The following is a 19,726-nucleotide window of genomic DNA, read 5'->3' as shown; positions in this document are numbered from 1 at the left end:
AGCAAGTGAGCAGGTCATCCGGGACGCCAGCACAGCAGCTCTGTGCCACAGGCCAAATATAGGTTATGCGCACAGCCTGGGAGTGCTCGCCTGCCTGAATTGCGTCTTCTGCAGGTGTTGGCATAACTTCCCCTCCCCAGGTTTGTTTCCATTTATATGAAGCTCTAAAGGCCCATGTGGCTGCTAAGGAGCAGGAATTAACTTTTCCTTAAATATCATAGCACAAAACCAAAAGCCTGGTGGAGAAGTGGAAGAAGCCAACCCTGAAGATTTGTTTCCCACCCCCCAAAATCAAAAGATGTGGCTTTTTTGGGAAAAGATGCAATTTGAACTCATTTTGGTTCTTAATAACTGGCACAGCTTGGCCAGCACTGAATGGTTGGCTGCAATTAACCTGTGTAATATTATTTGTGCTTCTTTTTGAGGAAGGGCTGTTTTGTTTTAGCCCACAAGCCTTATTTTAGATAATGAAAAGCCCCATTTTTAAGTGCAAATGTGATTTTAAAGGTAGTTATTGCCCATGAACATGTTGGCAACCTAAAGCAAAGCTTTTCAGATGCCAGAGGAAACCCGTTACAATTACAGGCAGTTTATCAGTGCCTCAGTATAGGCATGTTTGAGAGTGACGGGTTTTGTTCTTCTCCACATGGTGTTCAGACAAACCCGGCGAGGCTGAATAATCGTGTGCCCTACATTCACCACCGCTCTAGGGCTAAACCCGCTGGTTCTGAAAGGTCACATTTTGAGGAATGTCTTCAAAACAGAAACCAGAGTTCAGCAACCCCGCACCATTTCCAACACTGGAAGTAAGGGATTGGACCACGTTTTCTTGCTCTCTTTGCTCCTCTTGAAGTGCTGGTATCTTATTGCTTAATGTACAAGCTATCCTGAAAGAAAATTGTGCTGCTCAAATACAAGATGCTAAGAAGCTTGCTTCATGCTGCTGATGCAGTACCACAGTTGCTTGTCAGTGCCCTGCCCCAGGGCAGCAGTAGAGCTGCGCTGGGAGCTGGAGCCCTGTAGTTCACTGCGCCAGGGACCCTAAGCCTCAGTGCTACCTGCAGGGGAAAGAGGGGCCTCCATCCCTCACTGGTCCCTCAGTCATCCCCCTCCCAGCCATCAGTCCCATCAGTGCTGCTCAGGTTGGCGCATGGGTGTTTGAGCAAAGTTCTGTGTCTTAAACTGTGAATTATGGCTGCATTGCGGGTAAACATGAAATCCGCTCCCCCCCCCCATTTATGAGACCTTGTTTCACACTTCCTTTTGCCTTTAAATGGATTGCGGGGGGCTTTTAAAAACTTGAGAAAGTGGCTCCTTGTCACTTAAACCCAGGCAGAGTGGGAAAAGCTGAACTCTGCTATTGCCAAGGAGTGTGTTTGGCTTAAAGATGCTATAGTGAGCGCTGCTGTGGATAGTACTGAGAGCTTGGAGAGGTTATGTTGTAGCACTGTTTAGCATAGTTTATGCTTTTCATGTTTTACCGCTTCCCTGTATTTATACTTAAGCTTGCTAACCCTTTTTGGCCTGCTGTCAAGAGTTGGAAAATGATGGTGCAAGTTGCTCACTTGTTTCTGTTTCTGTGTCCAGCACTCCGTTATATGCCAAACAACAGGCATGAAGTGGTTGGTACTTAAAAGTCCTACCTGGGAGTGTGGCTATGTAGGTCATAGGAGAACCCACTACCTCATATCTCATAATGAAGAATAGGAGCTCTTCTGGATGGTGTTTCTCAAGTCCCAAAAAGAAGTGGTAAGAGTAGAAGCTTCATATGTGCATCCATATGGCGCAGTTTACCCTGGGCCATGACTAGGCTTCCAAGGCGTTCCTACATTACAAAGCTGTTATGAAATTGCATGTCTTGAATTATGCTTGAGATAAGACTTGATCTTTTCAGAGATTTTCAATAGACTCCGAATCTCTTAATTTGAAAAGCTGCAGAGGTAAAATAATGCATAGCTTAGAGGTATTAAAAGGAATCTAAAATCAATTTTAATAGCTAGATGATCAATTGCGTGTGTTTTCTTAAAGTAGTTGCCCAGCCATTTCTTACAGCACACATTTCTTACAGAAGGGAGAAGGCTGAATCACTTGTTTGTCTGGTTGTTACCTCAGTTACTAGTACAGAGTAGGGTAAATTCCAAGCAGCAAGTGATTGCATTCAGACTAAAAACATTACATATGAACAATGCTTCAAAATCCCAGTATTCTGAATTTTCTGAACATTTTTATTAAAAATAACCTGAGTAAAGCTACTAAACCGCTCAAAAAAACTAAAATATATTCCACAAGTTTTGAAGTTACAAACTAGTTTATTTCTTAGAAAGAACTCTTAAGGACTGAAACTGAGTTGTAGTCAAAATGCTAAGTGTCTAATTATCTTCCCTTTAGTATTGCACACATATCTTTTACTAGTGCAGTAACTTTCTCACACATGTACATTTTAAATAGTTTTCTTCAAAAATAATTTTACATTTTATAAAATTATATTTAAAGGTATTTTAATGTTTAAATATAATGCATGTCATGAATTCTAAATATGTATAATATTTAGCAATATTATATTATTTCTATTGGACATACTATAGTAAGCATTTTAATATTTTATTTATAATTAAAAATAATGTTCAAAAATAGTTTTTCATTTTTAAATCTGTTTTGACAACAGCATCAATGGACAGGGCCCTAATTAGAAAGAAGTCATTACTAGAGCTCAGGGTTCTTTGTTGAATGAACACATGCATCAGTTCACCAATATCTCTTATGTTCTGTAATTTTTAAATATTAAAAGAGTAACTGGCCATTATTTTAATATATGTAACTAGTGGACGTGTGGTTACTTTGTTAGAAAACTACTTAAATCTGTAAGACTGAACACAGAGAAGAGCTAAATTGTTAATTTTCCAATTGGTTAATAAATTGCTAGAATTGTCAAGAACTACTTTTGTGTAAAAATCTTAATCCCCCCCCATGTGTCCCTCTCTCTCCCAAGCGTGGTAATAGACGGGACCCTGGGACCCTGCAGAGGGTCTCGCCTGGCAGAAGCTGGTTTCTCCAGGCGGTAAGTGCCAGCCTGCAGCTGCCCCAGGGACGAGCCCGGGGACTGTCCCACTGCTCCTTTTGGCACAGGTCTGGCTACTGGGTCTGAGATGTGCTGGCCAAGCAGATAGGAGGGATGCTGGCGTGGAAGGTCAGCACCATGTGTCCTGGGGGTAAATCTCTATCGGCCAAAACGTGTTAAGTGTGAAAGCAGGATTGCTGCTTAAAACGCTGAAGGGAGTGTCAGCTCGATGATGGTTTGTGATCTGTAGGATTACTAACCGCTGTGGGGTTGGAGCCCCCTTTGTATAGGGACTGACACAGTTGGACACACTGCAATTAGGCAGTAGAAGTAGCAAGAAACTGTATCAACACTTTTCAGATTTCTAGCCAGTGCTTTAGCCGAGGAGCCCGTAAAACCTCTCACTGTTCCATCCCCAGGAAGATGCGGTCCCTCTCCTGGAGAGCACCTGCATGCCAGAAGAATGTTTTAAAGCAATATAAATGGGTCTCAGTTAAAACCTCCACATGATTTCAGAAGGGAGAGGCCAGGAGGAAGGAATCACCTTCAAACTCAATAATCCCCATTTTAAAGTGCATCCTATTGTAATTTATTGTTGAGTAAGAGCAATAGGTACAGTTCTGACATTTAGATTCCACTGATGTTTCAAAATTAAATGCAATGTGTTATGTGAAGCGCATTTTCTATGAAGTATCTTTTTATTTTTGTAAGAAAACTGATTCCATATTTGAAGAATATATTTAGCGTTGACTGTAACTTTCATTTCTCTAGCAGAGAAACACTAATTCAAGGGTGTTAAAGAAATGCTTTGGGCTGGGGACATTTTTAACTGAAATGCAGACTCTGTGAAGGCTTCCAGGGAAGGGTACTTTGCCTGAAGAGAGACACATCAAAAGCCCTGCCCAGCTTCTAAACCACAGGTGTCTTGAAAAGCCTAATCATCGCACATATTTGTACTGAAATTCAGTCTGATGCAAACCAGGTCTATTTGTATTCAGTTACCAGCATATATGTGAAATGCCAGATGAAAATACATGTGTGAAAAGTCCCCATCTGAACTGATCTCAAAGATTAAGTGAGGAAAATTCCTGAAAACTAGAATAACAAATCATTTTGCTGGGGGAGGGCAAACTGAGAGGGGCTCCCAGGAGTTAAACTTTAGACACGATACGAACACAGAAGACATTGGGTTTTGGGGGTTGTGTGATTGAAAATTGGACAACTACTGTTAGTCCAGAATGCAACTCCTCCCCCTGCTCGAAATCACAAGTCTCAGCTTGGCCAGCGGTCCTGTCTTAAAAACACATGTTTCTCTCTAACACAACTATAAAGGGAGCCTGGGACAACTGCGCCAGCAATGATAGAATATCTCAAGTTGGAAGGGACCCATAAGGATCATCGCGTGCAACTCGATGGGTGCCTGGCTGGCCGGTACCCGAACTTCAGTGAAGCAGATCCCACCGGGCATGAGAGCATGCTTTGCTTATATCCGCCGCATGCCGATACGCTGAGGGCAGAGAGGCAGCAGGCGTCCAAGACTTGCTGCCTTTTGCCACAAAGTGCCTCCTGCCGCTGATGATTTTTCTCTCCAGCAGATGGCCCAGCCAGCCCGCAGCCAGCCCTGGCAGCCTCACCACAGGTACATGTCGTGGTGTCCTCTGCATGTTATTCTAGATCGGCACCTTTGAAATCAGTCTGAGTTTTAGATTATACAGAAAAGTAGTTTTATGTACACCTAACTGAACATTCATTAGTACCTTAGAAAATGGCAATTTTGAATTTGAAATGCTTCCAGCAATAGTGGCTCCGTAGCCATGACAACTCAATACTACCACTTCACAGCTGCAGAGTTTGTGAACAGAGGGTCCCAGGTCAGTAGTGCCTGGCAAATTTATTTTCTGTAGTAACAAAGACTGAAATGGAAAGCATGCAGCTAATGCATCAATTCTGCTGTACAGTATGACTATCTTACTGTCTCCTCTAAGTTACGGGAAATATCCACATGACATATTTCCCCTTCCAAGATCAATACCTGCTACAAAAATAAATGCTGTTCTAGATGGAAAGCTGGCATTCAACAGCACTTGATTTCCACTTGCTATTTGTTGTTTCCAGTAAAGCTAGATAGATATTGAGACAAGACATTTACAACCATATGATCTGTGGTTTGCATGAAGTGTTGACTTCTCCATAGAAAAATCTGTACTATCTGTAAGGTTACTAGTTTCTAATGACACAATACACCACTTCATTAGTTAATTATGCTCTTGCATGCTTTTCCCCCGTAAGAATACAAGCCTGCCTTTTCTAAACCTTACTAATCCAATCACTCATATGTCATGTGGATTTAACTCTATGTTTAAAGGGAAGGATGCAGAGTGTTTAAGTAACATATTCTTAAAGAGAAGATGAACTGGAGCAGTATGATGTATCAGCAAGCTGACTCGCTGCCCTAGTCATTCTGCACGGTCAGAGGCATGGACAGCAAAGGGGGGAGTGGGGCAGGAGAAGACTACTTCCAGATTAACTGGACCTGTGAGAAATAAAATGGCAGCAACTGTTACCTGATCAACTGCTGTGTGAAAAGAAGTGCAAGTCGGGAGATGGTGCTGCACTGGACCTTTGCTGTTGAGTTCACATCCACGAGGCACAACACAGGATTCCAGGAACTCTGATCCCGAGTGCTGGATGAGTATTCCCACAACGTCAGACCTCTAGCTCTGGGCTTGGGTTTTGAGACTTGCATGCATGTACAGACCTGCACATCGGCTCTACTTATGCAACGTCCTAACCAGGTCCCAGGCACTGGAATTGTAAATGGCATCACATCAAGGCACAAGGGCAATATTAAAGAAAGTAGGATGGGTCTTGAGAAGTTCATGTATTCATTTATGTATTTCAGTCAAATATCTAATTGTAACATCACACTGATGTAAATAAATTTCAGGTTTCTCATGTAATGACTTCTAGTCATGCATGTTTTGAAGCTAATGCTTCTAAAATGAGACTTTTTTCTTGGAAAATTTAGCCATCACCAATAACTGAGTGGAGTCTGAACTGAGAACAGCATATTATTCTACTTATCATTTGCATCAATTTTGTACATGCAAAACTGGGACTCCGCAGATTTGTTCCTGTACATTTTCTTTGAATTATTAAATTGAATGAATCAACATTTGCTATGGAATCTGGTTAATCTGTCCAAAGTCATATGGAAATATGGGAATAAAGATTAGACAGTGATGCCAATTAACTACAGATGCTGATTTTGTCATTAAGAAGTATGAGAACAGTCTCTTGACGTTCTTGTGTAATTTTCACTTGAAGAATCATAAAAACTTCGGCAAACCAAATTTAGAAAACATACACACTAACACCATGAAACTAAGATATAAAAGCCATTTATTCAAAAAAATGTGGTGGTGTCAAATCACATACACAAGCCAATATTGAGCTACAAACACAGACCAAACAGTTCTATAAACAGAAATTGGAGTGTTCATATACCATAGTACCTGAAAAAGACCGTTAATAAAAAGGAGTCCATAAGTATTTCATTTCACTTTTTCTATATGGCTCCTTGCTGAATGTCTTTGCCTAAGTTAGTGTACAATGAGCCAGAGGTAGAGTCCCAAGTAAAGCATCTAATGCCTCAGGGCTCCATTAAAAACCTTTATTCTTCTAAACAAAAGGAAAGCCTAGCCTATAGTTTTCTGTATGACACTGAAGTAAAGCCTCTTTGCTTGAACAGTACGGCATTCCCAAGCGCATTTGGCATTAACCTAGATTGAGACTGTGCTTTGTTGAACCGTCTCAGTTCTCCTCCCCTTCAGACTCCGACTCTAGAAGAGAAGTAAAACACTTGATGTAGGTTGCACAAGGACAGTGATGTGAGTAATTCTATAAAGATAACAAGATATCCTTCCAAAATTCAAATGAAAATTTTCATCACACCTAGTAATTCCTAGGAAAGGTTGGCAGATAAAACAGAGTAAGCCAGAAAGAAATGCACAGCTTCAGAAGATGAAGATCTACTCTGCTACGCTCCACTGTGGAGCTCTTCATTTACAGATCTGTCACTAGAACTTTAGCAAGATAACTATGAATTATTCTGGTCCTCACCTGCAGAGCCATGCAATGCATGTCTGAGCCAAGTTTAATAAAGGATCAGCATTATTTTCTCGCTCTTCTAATCTCTATGAGCAGGCTGTACTGCTATCATCCAGGAAGCACCCTTTAAACTATTTGCTCTGCAAATATCCATCATCATCATCATACAGCCTATCTAGAAAGGCATATGTGGTGTTACCCTACAGCAGGTTTAAACCTGCACAAACAAAATTTTTTATGATTTGTATAGCATAAGATAAAAGTAATTTAGAAGTAGAAGGAGGAGAAGTAGAAGTAAGAAAAGTAGAAGTAATTTAGCAATTTAGTAGTAGGAACATACATGGTGTTTTTGTTACCTAAAGCTACCATACTATATTTCTGTCTGTGTTCACCTGACAGGAAAGGGCTTGCAGCCAACAAATATTACACATTAGATCAGATTTCTCAGAGCAAACACGGTCTACATGTTCTTACAGTAACATTTTGTCTCCATTTGTACTGGACTTTGTAATTAAGGACATCTGGCAGAGGGGACATGCAGGAAAGGATAAAAATAAAGAGCAACAGAAAGGCATACAAGCAGAAGATTAAAAGGGGGAAAAAAAAAGCTTAATTAGACCAAGACTGCTAGTCCAAAGTCTCAAGTGTGAAAGGAGCTACCATTTTTATACTGCTACCTGCACATGTGAATGGCTGCCGTCTTACCTGCTCCTTGGCATTACTACATATTCCCTCCAAGTTTCTAAAACCAATTACATTAAATGGATGCAAATGAACACTAATAATTATATCCCTATCTATTACACATGGATTGCTCTTCCCAATTGAGGTGGAGTTCCTTTGCCATGCAAAAAAGGTAACTTATTTATTCAGTACAAACCGAAGTATTTTCCTATACAGAACATGAGAAAAAAAGTTAGGGACTGAAGAAACTAGTTCCCCTCCCCAATAACTGTTTTAAAGCAGTAAATACAGACCACATATCTTAGCCTGGTCATTCAGCTAAAAGCAATTTCAGCTGCAGTGGCACAGGCAGGCTTATGCTCTGTTCATGTCGCCAGTACAGATGATAATAGCAGAAAAGGCACTGACACAGAAAACTGTTAGGTTTTGCATGCTAACACCGGTACTTCACGCTGTCATCAGCGCAGGGTTCCTCCCTGCAGACGCTTAAAGAAATTATCTACAGACAAGTGGTACCTGATGACTTAAGGACTTCACAAGGACACCACAAACATTAAAAAGCAGCAAGTGTTGTTAGGCTCGGGCATGACTGGAAATAATTTGGAGCAGTCATGCCTGCTGTTTTCTATTCTAAGTCTGTATACTTCATATGCCTGGCACAACTAAAATCTGGAAAAATAAATTTGATTTGCCAAGAGGCTACCATATTTCTTTAAATGAATCTGTACCTTCTTCAGCGTTTTGCAGCCACTCCACAAATTTCTTCATCTGGTCAAGAAAAACACTTTTGCCTTTAGCAACATGCGCTTCTTTATACCACTTGAGGATAGCTTCTTCACTCAGAACATCAGCTGAAATACAGAGCAGTGTTTGTAAAAAAATCAGTATGTTTTTTAGAGGTTAGAGGATTTTGAACATGAGGGAAGAAAGATTTTTTTTTAAAGGCAGCATAAAAAAAATTAATATGGTTGCAGTGGAACAAGCATTGCATGAACTATATTAGGCTACAACTACAGAATATCTGATGCATATAAGGGATTCCAGATGCAATAAAATGTGTAACATATTAGGCTTAAAATAAAGTACCAAATACTGTGCTTCTGTAAAGGATAGTAGGATAGTTCTCTATTCATCTGCTTTAAATACATCACGTAAGATGGTTGGATTAAAAAAAAAAAAAAAAAAAAAAAAATCAGTCTGCACATCTCAGAAGTTACCACAATAAGAAATACCATGCTTTTCCTTGCTGTTGGATCACAGAACTGTGCATGGTTCTAGAAATCTGAAGTGACAGACACCTCCTGATTGAACAGTTAAAAAACAGCCAGTAGGGATTTTTTGCAATCATTTTTCCCTAAAGGTTTTACATTGTTTTTAGCTAATAAGTTTTAAGGCTACTATTCAGACCACCCATTTTAAGGGACCGGCTCAGATGGACAGCACAGCTGACATTTTTCTGTCAAGCATCAAGAACAAAATAGCTGTCAGTGAGGGAATGTGAGGCTGAGCGAGATTCAGAATAAAGAAATCCTAATAAACAGCAAGGACACTTATTGTTTCCAACAGATGCAAATTTAGGTCTAGCAACAGACCTCTAGCCCCAGGAACAAAGCTCCTGCAATCCAGCCAAGCCAAATATCTCAGCAATTGATGGCTGTGGAGACAAAATCTGGGATCCACAATGGCATTTTGGCAGTTACGTAATGCAAGAACAAAAAAATCCAACTGTATTTGTTCTATAAAAAGACTAAAGACAGCTTTCTACATCTCATTAAAATTTCCATTCTTTTTGTCTTTGAACAAACTACCCTCCCTTGCTCTGCAAAATCAACACATTTATGTCAAGTTCTTCACTGCTTCCTTGAGCTCCTTGGTGCTGTCCCACCCACTGGGTATTCGCTTGCCAAAGCGCCGACCCTGACCATCACCTTTTGCTTCAGTCTAAAGGTTATAGCAGATGTGGCAGGGAAGGGAAGAAGGAAAACTGAAATAAATGACACCAAAACCCCAAAGCATCTGATCAAATGAGAGAGTAGACACAGTTCACATATGCTGTTGAATAATAAACAGATGGAAGCAACCAGGGATACGTTTGAACTTAATCAAAACTATCCCAGGACATCCAACAGTAACTGAATATGAAGTCTCCCTGAAAATTTGGAATTTAGTGAGTGCATGTGACTGGAAGTTACTTTGTCTCTCAGACACTTTTCCAAAATAAAACCTCTTCTGCAGTTTGCTGCAACTGACAGTAAGCTGAAAAACACAGGGAAAACAGGACTGCGCTGGCTCTGCACTTTTTTCAGTACATATGAAGTTGCGCTTAGTGAACCCTACAAGTGGCACATAAAGCCGTATCTTCCGGAAATCACAACCCACCACAATGAACTTTTTCTCCAATGTAACAAAAACACTGCAGCTAAGAAAGAGGTTTCTAACATGTTGCATTAAACACCTGCCAGTAGTTTTTAGCAGCAGCTCAAAGGCATTACAGCATTTAACAAATCAGAATTTTCATTTAGCAAACCTGAATATATTTCACATGGACTCTCATGAAACTGCAGTTTAACCCCTGCATGCAAAAAGCTTACGTCAGCAGAGTCCTGAAGTTCACACAACTACATCTGCAGAATTACTCAGGGTGTGACACGTATTATCATCCTTAGGGACAGGCAAAGAAAATCAGGAGAGATTTCAGGAAGGGAAAAAAAAAAAACAAACAACGAATAGAGCAACCCCTCCCAGCTCAAGCTAGCTCTTGGGCATTGTGGACATTTAAAAACACAAAGCTGCTGTATAGAAGAAGCTGCAGAAGCCTCTTGCTGCATTACAGTCCATATTACGATACTGTACAAGGAAGTGCCTCCAGGTAGGCACATATCTCAGTCCAAGAGTAATCGGATTTAAGTTTAATTTTTTGATTTGCAGACTGTAAGCTCAATGGATTTGTTGCCAAAGAGGAAAGGGGAACTTCTCCCTCCCTCCCTTCCTCCCCAAAATCCCAACCTGATAATAGCAGCATGCAATCTCACTGTGTGCCTCAAAGATTAAAACATTCTCAAATCAGGTGGATGAAAAATTTGCGTGTATGTAACTCCATAGCAATAAGCCTCCTACACTAACAGAGAAGAACAAAATGCATTCAACTACAAAAAGGACAATTGCAACTCTTCTTTCATTTCTGAGCAATATTATTTGTAATACATTCATGCCTCCAGTGCTCATAGGAGATGATATTCTCCTGTCAGCACAGAGATGCTCAATTAAACAATCATGCAGGACAGGGTGTAGTTAATCATACCTCTAGGTTGCTTTGAAGCAATGGGAACACTGGGGGGGACGGGAGGAGGAAGGGAATGATTCATTTTGTATATATATAGTTATTCCTCATTAAAGTTGATTATAGATATATTTTAACAGCTGAAGCTGAACGCTGTGGTTTGTGGGCGTGTGCACATCATTTTCACTGCAGTCCCAGGTGATGTCAGCCCGAGAGAGCTGGTTTTCCTGCAGGTGCAGCCAACTGCCACTCAAACCACCCACGGCCAGAGCCTCCAGGGACATCCCTCACGAAAGGGAGAAGCTGCAGAGCAGAGAGGCTGAAGAGCCCAGTGTCTTTACTGCAGGGTTAACTGGAAAGTTACTTGAAGTTCAGGTCTCAGCTTTGTACTAAATCACCCAGTTCGAATGAATTTCTGCTTTCAACTCAAACTGCATAGCCATCGGCAGTAAAGGGAAAACCACACCCTGTCAGCTGCCACCACAGTCAATCAATCTTGCAAAATTCAACTCTATTGCAGCTAACTCAGTTGGGAGGACAGAGCCTTAAGGCAAGGGCTCTTTCAATGCAAGGAATGTCACCCACAGTATGGTCTTTATGGTATATTTTTTTTGCTGGGAAAATTTTGCATCCAGTACCAAAAGAAAGTACTTGAATAACGAAGATACTTAAAGATAATTGTGTTCCATCAAAAAACAAAACCTGTGCATCGAGTGGAACTTGAAGATTCAGTCTTGTAAGTGCAAGATTCCTGCAGTGTTTGAGAAGACAGTCTGCATCATTCGGTTACAACATCTCCGTACAGCAGCAGTGTATCTCTGAGGCCTAATTATGCTGCCACAAACTAGAGTACTACTTCACATGTAGTTGTGACTTTTTTGTAAACATCTTGAATTCTAATCAAAAGTACACAGAGGCATTGTGCCTGCTAAGGATGTTTGCTGTTCAAAGGGTGAAATTCTAATCCTCGTGAAAGGAATGGTTATTAATTTCAATAGCATCAAGATTTCACATTTGAAATTTCCAGGTTCGACACAAACTAAAAGAAAGGAGATTCTGCAAGTGAATATGATATATAACATAATTCAGTAACAACAATGCTTATTTTACCCACAGTTAAAGGACACACTGCAACATGGAATGGACTAAAAAACAACATACATCTTACACTGCCAGCAAGGAACTGGCAAACTTATTAGACATCACTCAGGAGAATGCAGTAATCCTTATTCTGCAACTGGCTTTGACATTGGTCAAAATGCAGCTGGCAGATTTACAATTGCACTGGCTTTAAGTGATAACCAGAGAAGCAACATCACAGCCAGGGATCAGTACAGAACTGGACAGCTTATTTTTCTCTATACTGTACCAGGAACACAAAGATATAATAATGTCAACAAGCTTTAACTGACTACAGAACTGCTTTTGCAGATTATACCTACAAGCCGGTAAGAAGCTGCTACCATGTAAGGGAAAAGAGGGATTGGGCTTTCATTGAGGGAAAAGTGGATATTCCTCCTTGTTTAGAGACAGAATTAAAAAAACCCAACAACACAGGCTTTCAAGACTTTCTAGGTGCTAATGAGCCCCACCGTTCCTGTTAATATGTTTAGGTATTTCCAGGCAATTCCCAGGAAAGTAATCCAAGGGCTATTTTATGATAGAAATACAGAAAGGATTTAAATGCAAGATGTTGGACATGCTGATGAGAGTAGTCATACAACTAAATTTGTCAAAGCATGAGTGGCATTTGGTGCCTATCATCACTGATGACTATCATCATGCCCAGGAAGCACTCCCTCGTAATGAGTAATAAGCAATAAATTGTCCACGTTCATGCTGGTAGATAGCTGCATTTCTGTCTGCCCATCCACAAATACTTCATACGCTTTTATTTGTCCCTAGAAAAAGTTCATTAGGTACCCTGAAACCTCTCCAGATCCTGTGCAGGTTACACTTGAAACACAACAGAAAGGGGAACACGGGCATCTGCTGTTCCCTCACCACCGACATAGTCAGTAATAGCTTTTGGGGGCTGTTCTCCTTGACTATCAGCAAACAGAAGATATGCTGTCATCAGCAACTTATCTACAATAAAGTGTATGTCTCTAAAAAGACTTGATGGCTTGTTTCTAGTGGATAGGTATGAACCGGGGAGAAGGAGAGGGTAAGATCTACCAGCACTGAAACGAAGCAGAGGCAGGCAGCACGGTTCTGGACAAGCCAAAGCCATGAGCCGTTAAAGCTCGGTAACATCGATAACATGTGGGAGAAACAGCAATTGGAGGACTAGCGCTCCCAGAATCTTCCCTGGTTAACGCAGTAGCGTGTCCTCACCTAATGGACACTGTTTAACCCCAAAGCTGCCTTTAGTAGATGGAGCTGACGACTTCCATGCTGTATCCAGCACTCAGAAGGGCCCTACGGCTAGTGGCTGTAAAGTCAGGCGAGCAGTTGCTAGTAGGCAGCACTAAGTCTGCCAAACAGGGCAGACCCAGCTTCAGCCTAAGCGGGGCCGGGAGGGGCTGGCAGCTGTGCTGCCCCATGACTGCGTCAGATGGCAGAGAGGCAGGTGCAGAGGTGGCAGAGCGGGCACACGCCTGCCCGAGATACTCCAGGCAGGAAGACTGGCATGGCGAGTATTGCACATGCTGGACACGCTGAACTCACAGCTTCCACCGACAGGCCATACCGTAGCTCCAAACACTCTTCTAGACATCATGCGAATCCTAAACTATATTGTGGCACCTGTAGTGCCGAGGCTAAAGTCTTCTCACCCTTCCTAACAAATCTGCCTGAGCACACCTCCACAGCCAGAACAAGAGCATGCGGTGTGAGCGGAGTGGGTTCTTGGAGCATGTTAAGTTTAACATACAATTTAGTGATTTATTTTCTTTTTTTTAAATACTTTGGAATGTCAGGGTGGCTCTTGCAGGCTAACACAGTAATGAATTTACAAAAATTTTGAAGGGAATCCTACAAAAGACTATTTCTGGTTTAACCATCATTTATGGTCTGAGTGCTCATTCACCATGTCCGAAGTGAATTTTCTTTTCCAAAGAAAGCTGAATAAAGTGCTTGCAGCAGGTCACATTTTCAAGTTTGTCCTCAGTCATTAACAGTGTTTACAGATTGTAAAATTGTAGAATTTGAGGCCAGAGGGACAGTATTGTTTTTTCATTTGATCAGTGAGGCCACGCTATATTGACGCAAGGATGCAAATAAATCCACGATTCACTTACTTCTGCCTTCTGAAGCCATAAAATTATTTTAACACCCTGAACTTGTTTGCCTTGAACATGTACCTGGACACAACAGGGTGAACAAAGATCAATACTGGGTTTCTACTCCTGCTCATTCTTCTCCTACAACTATATATAGCAAGAATGTCAGAACGAACTGTTTGGCACCCACCCATCACACGCAGTGCAAGACCATTAGTCTCTATGACAACCCGATCAGAATAAACTTGCAAAGAAGTCAACTTCACAATAAAAATTAAATCCCTCAAACTATGGTACCTGCAAGAAATTGGCAGGGAAAGGAAAAGGGAAAGAAGAATAAGGAAAGCTCCTTCTGGCAGGGAGGGAGGAATAAAAAAAAAAAAAAACAAAAAAACACCTGAAAAATCTTCATGCCAAGAGGGTTTGCACTTTCAAGGTTTCTTAAAACCAAGCTCTAATCTACTTTTAAATCTGCCAGGAATTTATAGAAATGTCTTCCTAGAACTGCTTTTATACAAGAACTAAACTGCACTTGAACAGACTGTGCTTAGATCCTGCTCATGCTTCTTGACTACAGGATAAACGCAACAGGGAGAGAAGGGCTTGTTTCAGCTTTTCCTGCTGCCACACACTCCTTTGAACCATCAAAGCATAAGGTATTTCAGAGTTCAACTCCAACACAACCTTCTCATATGCAATACCTGGAGAACGTCCATTTCCTATTACATCGTAGGTGAGTGGTTGGCATTGAGAATCCACACACAGTATACAACAGTGGATATGGACTTTTACCTTTATAAAAGAGTACCACTATCTTCTGAAAGGCTTTCATGAAGTGGATGTTGTCGTAACAGTACTCCTGCACCTTCTGGAGAAGAATCAACTCTGACTGGCCTTGAGTGCTGAACACAGCAAGCAGGGGGGCATATTGCTGAAAGGAAGAGAGGGTAAAAAACCAAAATGCATGTCAGTATACTGAAAATAAAAATAAACAAATAAAATTCTTTAATGTATGCATCATGAATTTCATCCCTGAAAATGTTTCGCTGAAACCTCAGATTTACTTGCCAGTTGCATTTATGTAAACACATACAATGCATATACATAAATATCCACGAGCTTTTGTAAGATGTGCTACATGCTGTGAGCTAAAATTCAGTACTACTTATAGATACTGAATTTTGTAAAATCAGTTTATAAAGTCCACTGCTGTTCGTACATTTCACAAGGTAGCATGCTCCTGATTCAGGAGTGATGCTTTATTGATATTCATGATGTAAGACATCCAAAGATGAAGCACATGAAAATACAAATCTGTAGTTTCACAGGAGTTTCAGAAGTCCCCAGAAAATGGAATTAAATTAAATTATTCCAGGTTAACTGTGATCAAGTGTCATTATTTTTTCTCATTATCACCATCGGAATATCATGACAACCTTTGCTTTGGTAAACAGCAATGATTCCAAAGCACAGCATTAACTGCTAACTTTATTCTGACAAGACAGCAGCAGTACATTTCCTTGTCTTTTCCTGGAGTTTATTAACAAGAGCAGCTAGGCAGGCAGACAGTATTATTACTCATACTTACTTCCTTACAAAGTAACTATGAGAAATTACTAGATGTAGCTAACATCAGGGGTTGAGTTTTTCCACTTCTAGCAGGTATAGCCACATCTTTAGAAACAACATTACTATTTTGGTAAAAGCAGTGCAAAACTTGTGCAGGCTTTGGGTAACAAGACTCCCTCTTTTTCCCCTTTTGGCCCTTGAAGCATCCAGCTTGTATCTAGGCAAGTTGCAGGGCAGCAGGGCAATATACATTGCAGTTCATTTATTTAACAGCATCAGCAGAACCCACTCCTATCCACAGGTTTGTGAAGTGCTGCTGTCTATAAGCAGAACAAAATTCAAGCAAATCAATTCAAAAAAATCCTATCTTTTCCATTTAGAAATAAGACACCTTCATTTTGCCACATCTCACTGACTCCCTTCGCATTCCTCTCTCACTCCTCAGCTGGTACAGACTTAAAATTATAAGTTTCACAAGTGTCTAACTGACTAAGGAACCACAAAATTAGCTTCCTTTCATTGCTGGCTGAGCTCAGTGGCACTATTTTCCATTGGCCTCCGGTTAGGTAGCAGCGGATCAGCAGCTGCAGCGTCATGAAGCTCACCCCACAGCCTTGCCTGCAGCGCGAATTGTCTGGAGGATTCTCCCCATTCACCCCCAGGGAATGTCTCTTCTCTGCACTGGAGGTGGCCTAGGGGCCAAGCCCCGGTGTCATAGTGAGGTTACTGGGACGATGAAGAGCTTATCCTGTAAGATTGAGGGTTTAACAGTTTGACCTGTCTCCTACTGAGTTCAGCTCCTGCCAGTCCTGCCATGTGGATGGCACACGTGGCATTTACTGGTTCATGTCTGCCCATCACCTCCATGAGGAAGCCACCCATCCAGTAAAGCTTGTTAAGAACTGTAAACTAGGTCAATATTCTGTGCCTTGACACGTCTTCTCAGGGGTCCCTCCCTTACTAAAAGAAATCTAATAAATTCAAGAGACTGGTACCCAGATGACAAAGCTTTGGGAACTGTGCTTTGTGAAAGTTATCTGTCAGGTACACCCATACAAGAACAAATCCCACCACCTGGCATGTCCCATGTCAAGTATGTACACGCATCCTGACTCACGAAACAACTCCATGATTGTTTCAGGGCATGTCGACACACAGGAGGGCATAGGAACTAGGCTCTGTGTCACGCTAACAGCGTCAATCTGATTTCTGGGGCTGACTCACACATTGGGTCAGCTGAGAGCCCAAAGAGAGGAATCCAAGATCTGTCTCTACCTATAGGAAGGATGTGAAACAAATGCTGTTCATTTTTGAACACTGAAATGTAAAGAAGCAGCTAGCAAAGTCTAAATTGCTATTTCTACTGCTTCTGTTAAAATCTTACAGGTAAGTGCAAATAGTAAATACCCCATACAAATTTGCCCTCTGTTTTTAGACAGTGGATGTAACTAGCAAGATGCCTATCTTAGATAGGCAAGATGCCTTACCTAATTTAGTGGGGTTACATACATAGCTGATAGCTTGGGTCAGTGAGATGCATAGGACTAAGCATCCAGGCAACAATATTTGTACAAAGCCAGTTATGTTTCTCTTTTCCCAATGTTCAAATATTCCAAGAAGTGTTTGTTAATTTGCCCTGCAGTACTAGACAATAAATCTCAATGGATACTCTGTTACAACTCAGAGAGATATGATCAATTTTTACGTCAAAAGAGCAAGAAAAACAATGTCTCTCCTCCTTCTGGAAACTATCTCGTTTTTCTACTGCTATGTGGGTCACTTGAGAAGACTTCAAGGCATTCAATTCTACCATCAATGACTACACAATATCCCAAGCGACTACATTTCTAGGATGACTGATTGGGAAACCAAATTCAGATGAAAGGACAGAGTAGTAGGAACTTAACCAACGTGGGAACTCCAGGTATGGAGAGGCATCCAATATGAAGACGACAGGAATTCAGATCAAGCTTAAGATCCATTTTACCATAAAGAATAAAGTACAGATTGCTTCTGTCCTAGGGCAAATCTTTGCAGCCCTGGCTATGAGGGAGTATTCTCTTGCTCATGGTTTACCAGCTTAAAAGGACTAATTCTGCAGAAAAGCCTCTCTGCCTCTGTTCTCAGTTCACGTGTCTTGCACCGCACAATTCCTTCAGACTTAGATGAGGAACACCAACCATAGCAATAACTCCGACGCTTCTGCATTGGTTTTAGGTTTTGAGGTTTTTTTCCACTCCAAGGTCATAAGAGTTTTTGTACGAACATGCAGCTGTGATACTGCAATCTGTCTTCACTTAGCAAACTACAGCCCGTCTTTCTATGCATTCAGTTCTCTCATCCACAAGGACAGTACCCTGATCAGAGAGTAACCACACTACACAGTGCACATGCTCTCAAGCCAGCTCCTGGCTTATTAGTTGACAAGTCGCTGAGTATCCAGCTCCCACAGTCAACATCGACAACAACCATTTCACAGATTCTGAGCTCAGCAGTCCTGCCTGGATCTAACCAGCTCTGTGCAAAGCCAGCACAGGTGCTGCCTCACCATGCTCTCAAAACTTCTTTGCTTCTGGCAAAGACATTGCAAAGGTAGTCCTGCAGGTTTACTAGTCAGGTCTGAGCAGAGCTGAGTCTCAGCATTTGCTTCGCATTGTCCTCAAGGCAAGGAGCCTCTCAGGATCCGGCGCACTGAGAAAGCACAATGCAGACGCGCTCAGGCTGTGACCATCTCCATTTGTTTTGGTTCTCTGTACTGTACGCCTCAGGGCACTCAATAATCTGAACTACCTCAATTTTGCATTCATTTGACTTAAGGAGAAGGGACTATACACAATGGTTGGTGTGCTCAGTGTCAGCCCTCAAAACTCAATCTCCTGGATTAAAACTTGACAGCTGTAGAATGTATTCTGTCAATTCACAGCAGCCCTTCCCCTCTTCACCCATGCACATACCTTTAGATGTTTGAGGGCTTGCTCTGCAACCAGCTCTTCCTTCTTGTTCCATTCCACAGCATTCATGACACAGGTCCACAGGAGACCGATCACTGCCGGCTCTGGCAGCTCATTTCTCTTCATTTCCTCTTTTACATAAAGCACTACCTGGAGCAGGAAAGAAACTGCTGTCTTAAGCAACATTTCCAATCAACCAGAAACGATGCTGACTTACCAAATACTTGCAGTCATTTACAAGTAACACCACAGTGTAGAAGTAATAAGAAACAAAATTAGAACAAGAATAATAAAAAGGAAGCATTTAGCATGTTTTTATTTAGCAACAGTACTATTACTTGACTACAAGTTTTGTCCCTCCCCTCCACCTAACAGTTAATGCAGTTCAGTGAAATACATTCTCATCAAGCATAACTGAACCAAAAAAAACCAAATCCCAGTCAGTTACACTTGCAAATCCAGAGGATGTTTTGTTGCTTTAGTCTTAAGCACAGAGTGAATTGATTAATAAATTAAAATAATTTAAAGGTGCTCATATCTGTTCCTCTGTACCTACTGTTCATTTAAGTCTTTGATTATTATTATATAAACAGAAGTTGTTAAAAAAACACTCTTTACCTCTTTAATTTCATTCCTGAGAGAGACGTTCTTGTAGCTCTTTTTGAAGTTCTTTACGAGTCCCCAGTGACTGCTGAACTCTAAGGAAATCTGAGAGCTCTTTTAGACCTGCTTCAGTAAAATACTTGGCAAAATGGTCCACATTCTGCCGGTTGGCTGGAAATAGTTCCTAAAAAGACAGGAATGTTCTCCATTAAATAAATAACCAACTATGACTCTTGACAGAATGGAA

General features: G+C 41.2%; 1 protein-coding gene across 1 annotated transcript in view; it reads right to left on the bottom strand.

Annotated features, from left to right (window-relative positions):
* Positions 1–6,443: 6,443 nt before the first annotated feature.
* BZW2 (basic leucine zipper and W2 domains 2) overlaps positions 6,444–19,726 on the bottom strand; it is a 36,766-nt gene continuing 23,483 nt past the window's right edge. The window contains exons 7-11 of the mRNA XM_009585436.1: positions 19,506–19,663; positions 18,880–19,039; positions 15,149–15,287; positions 8,581–8,703; positions 6,444–6,900 (exon numbers count right to left, since the gene is read on the bottom strand). Of these exons, the coding sequence (XP_009583731.1) occupies positions 6,872–6,900; positions 8,581–8,703; positions 15,149–15,287; positions 18,880–19,039; positions 19,506–19,663 (609 nt within the window). The 3' untranslated portion in view covers positions 6,444–6,871. The remainder of the gene's footprint in view (positions 6,901–8,580; positions 8,704–15,148; positions 15,288–18,879; positions 19,040–19,505; positions 19,664–19,726) is intronic.

The sequence above is a fragment of the Fulmarus glacialis genome, unplaced genomic scaffold, assembly GCF_000690835.1.
Source record: "Fulmarus glacialis isolate BGI_N327 unplaced genomic scaffold, ASM69083v1 scaffold7399, whole genome shotgun sequence".
In the NCBI taxonomy this organism is placed as follows: Eukaryota; Metazoa; Chordata; class Aves; order Procellariiformes; family Procellariidae; genus Fulmarus; species Fulmarus glacialis.
The sequence above is the reverse complement of the archived record's forward strand: the minus strand, read 5'-3'. Positions and strand labels throughout refer to the sequence as shown.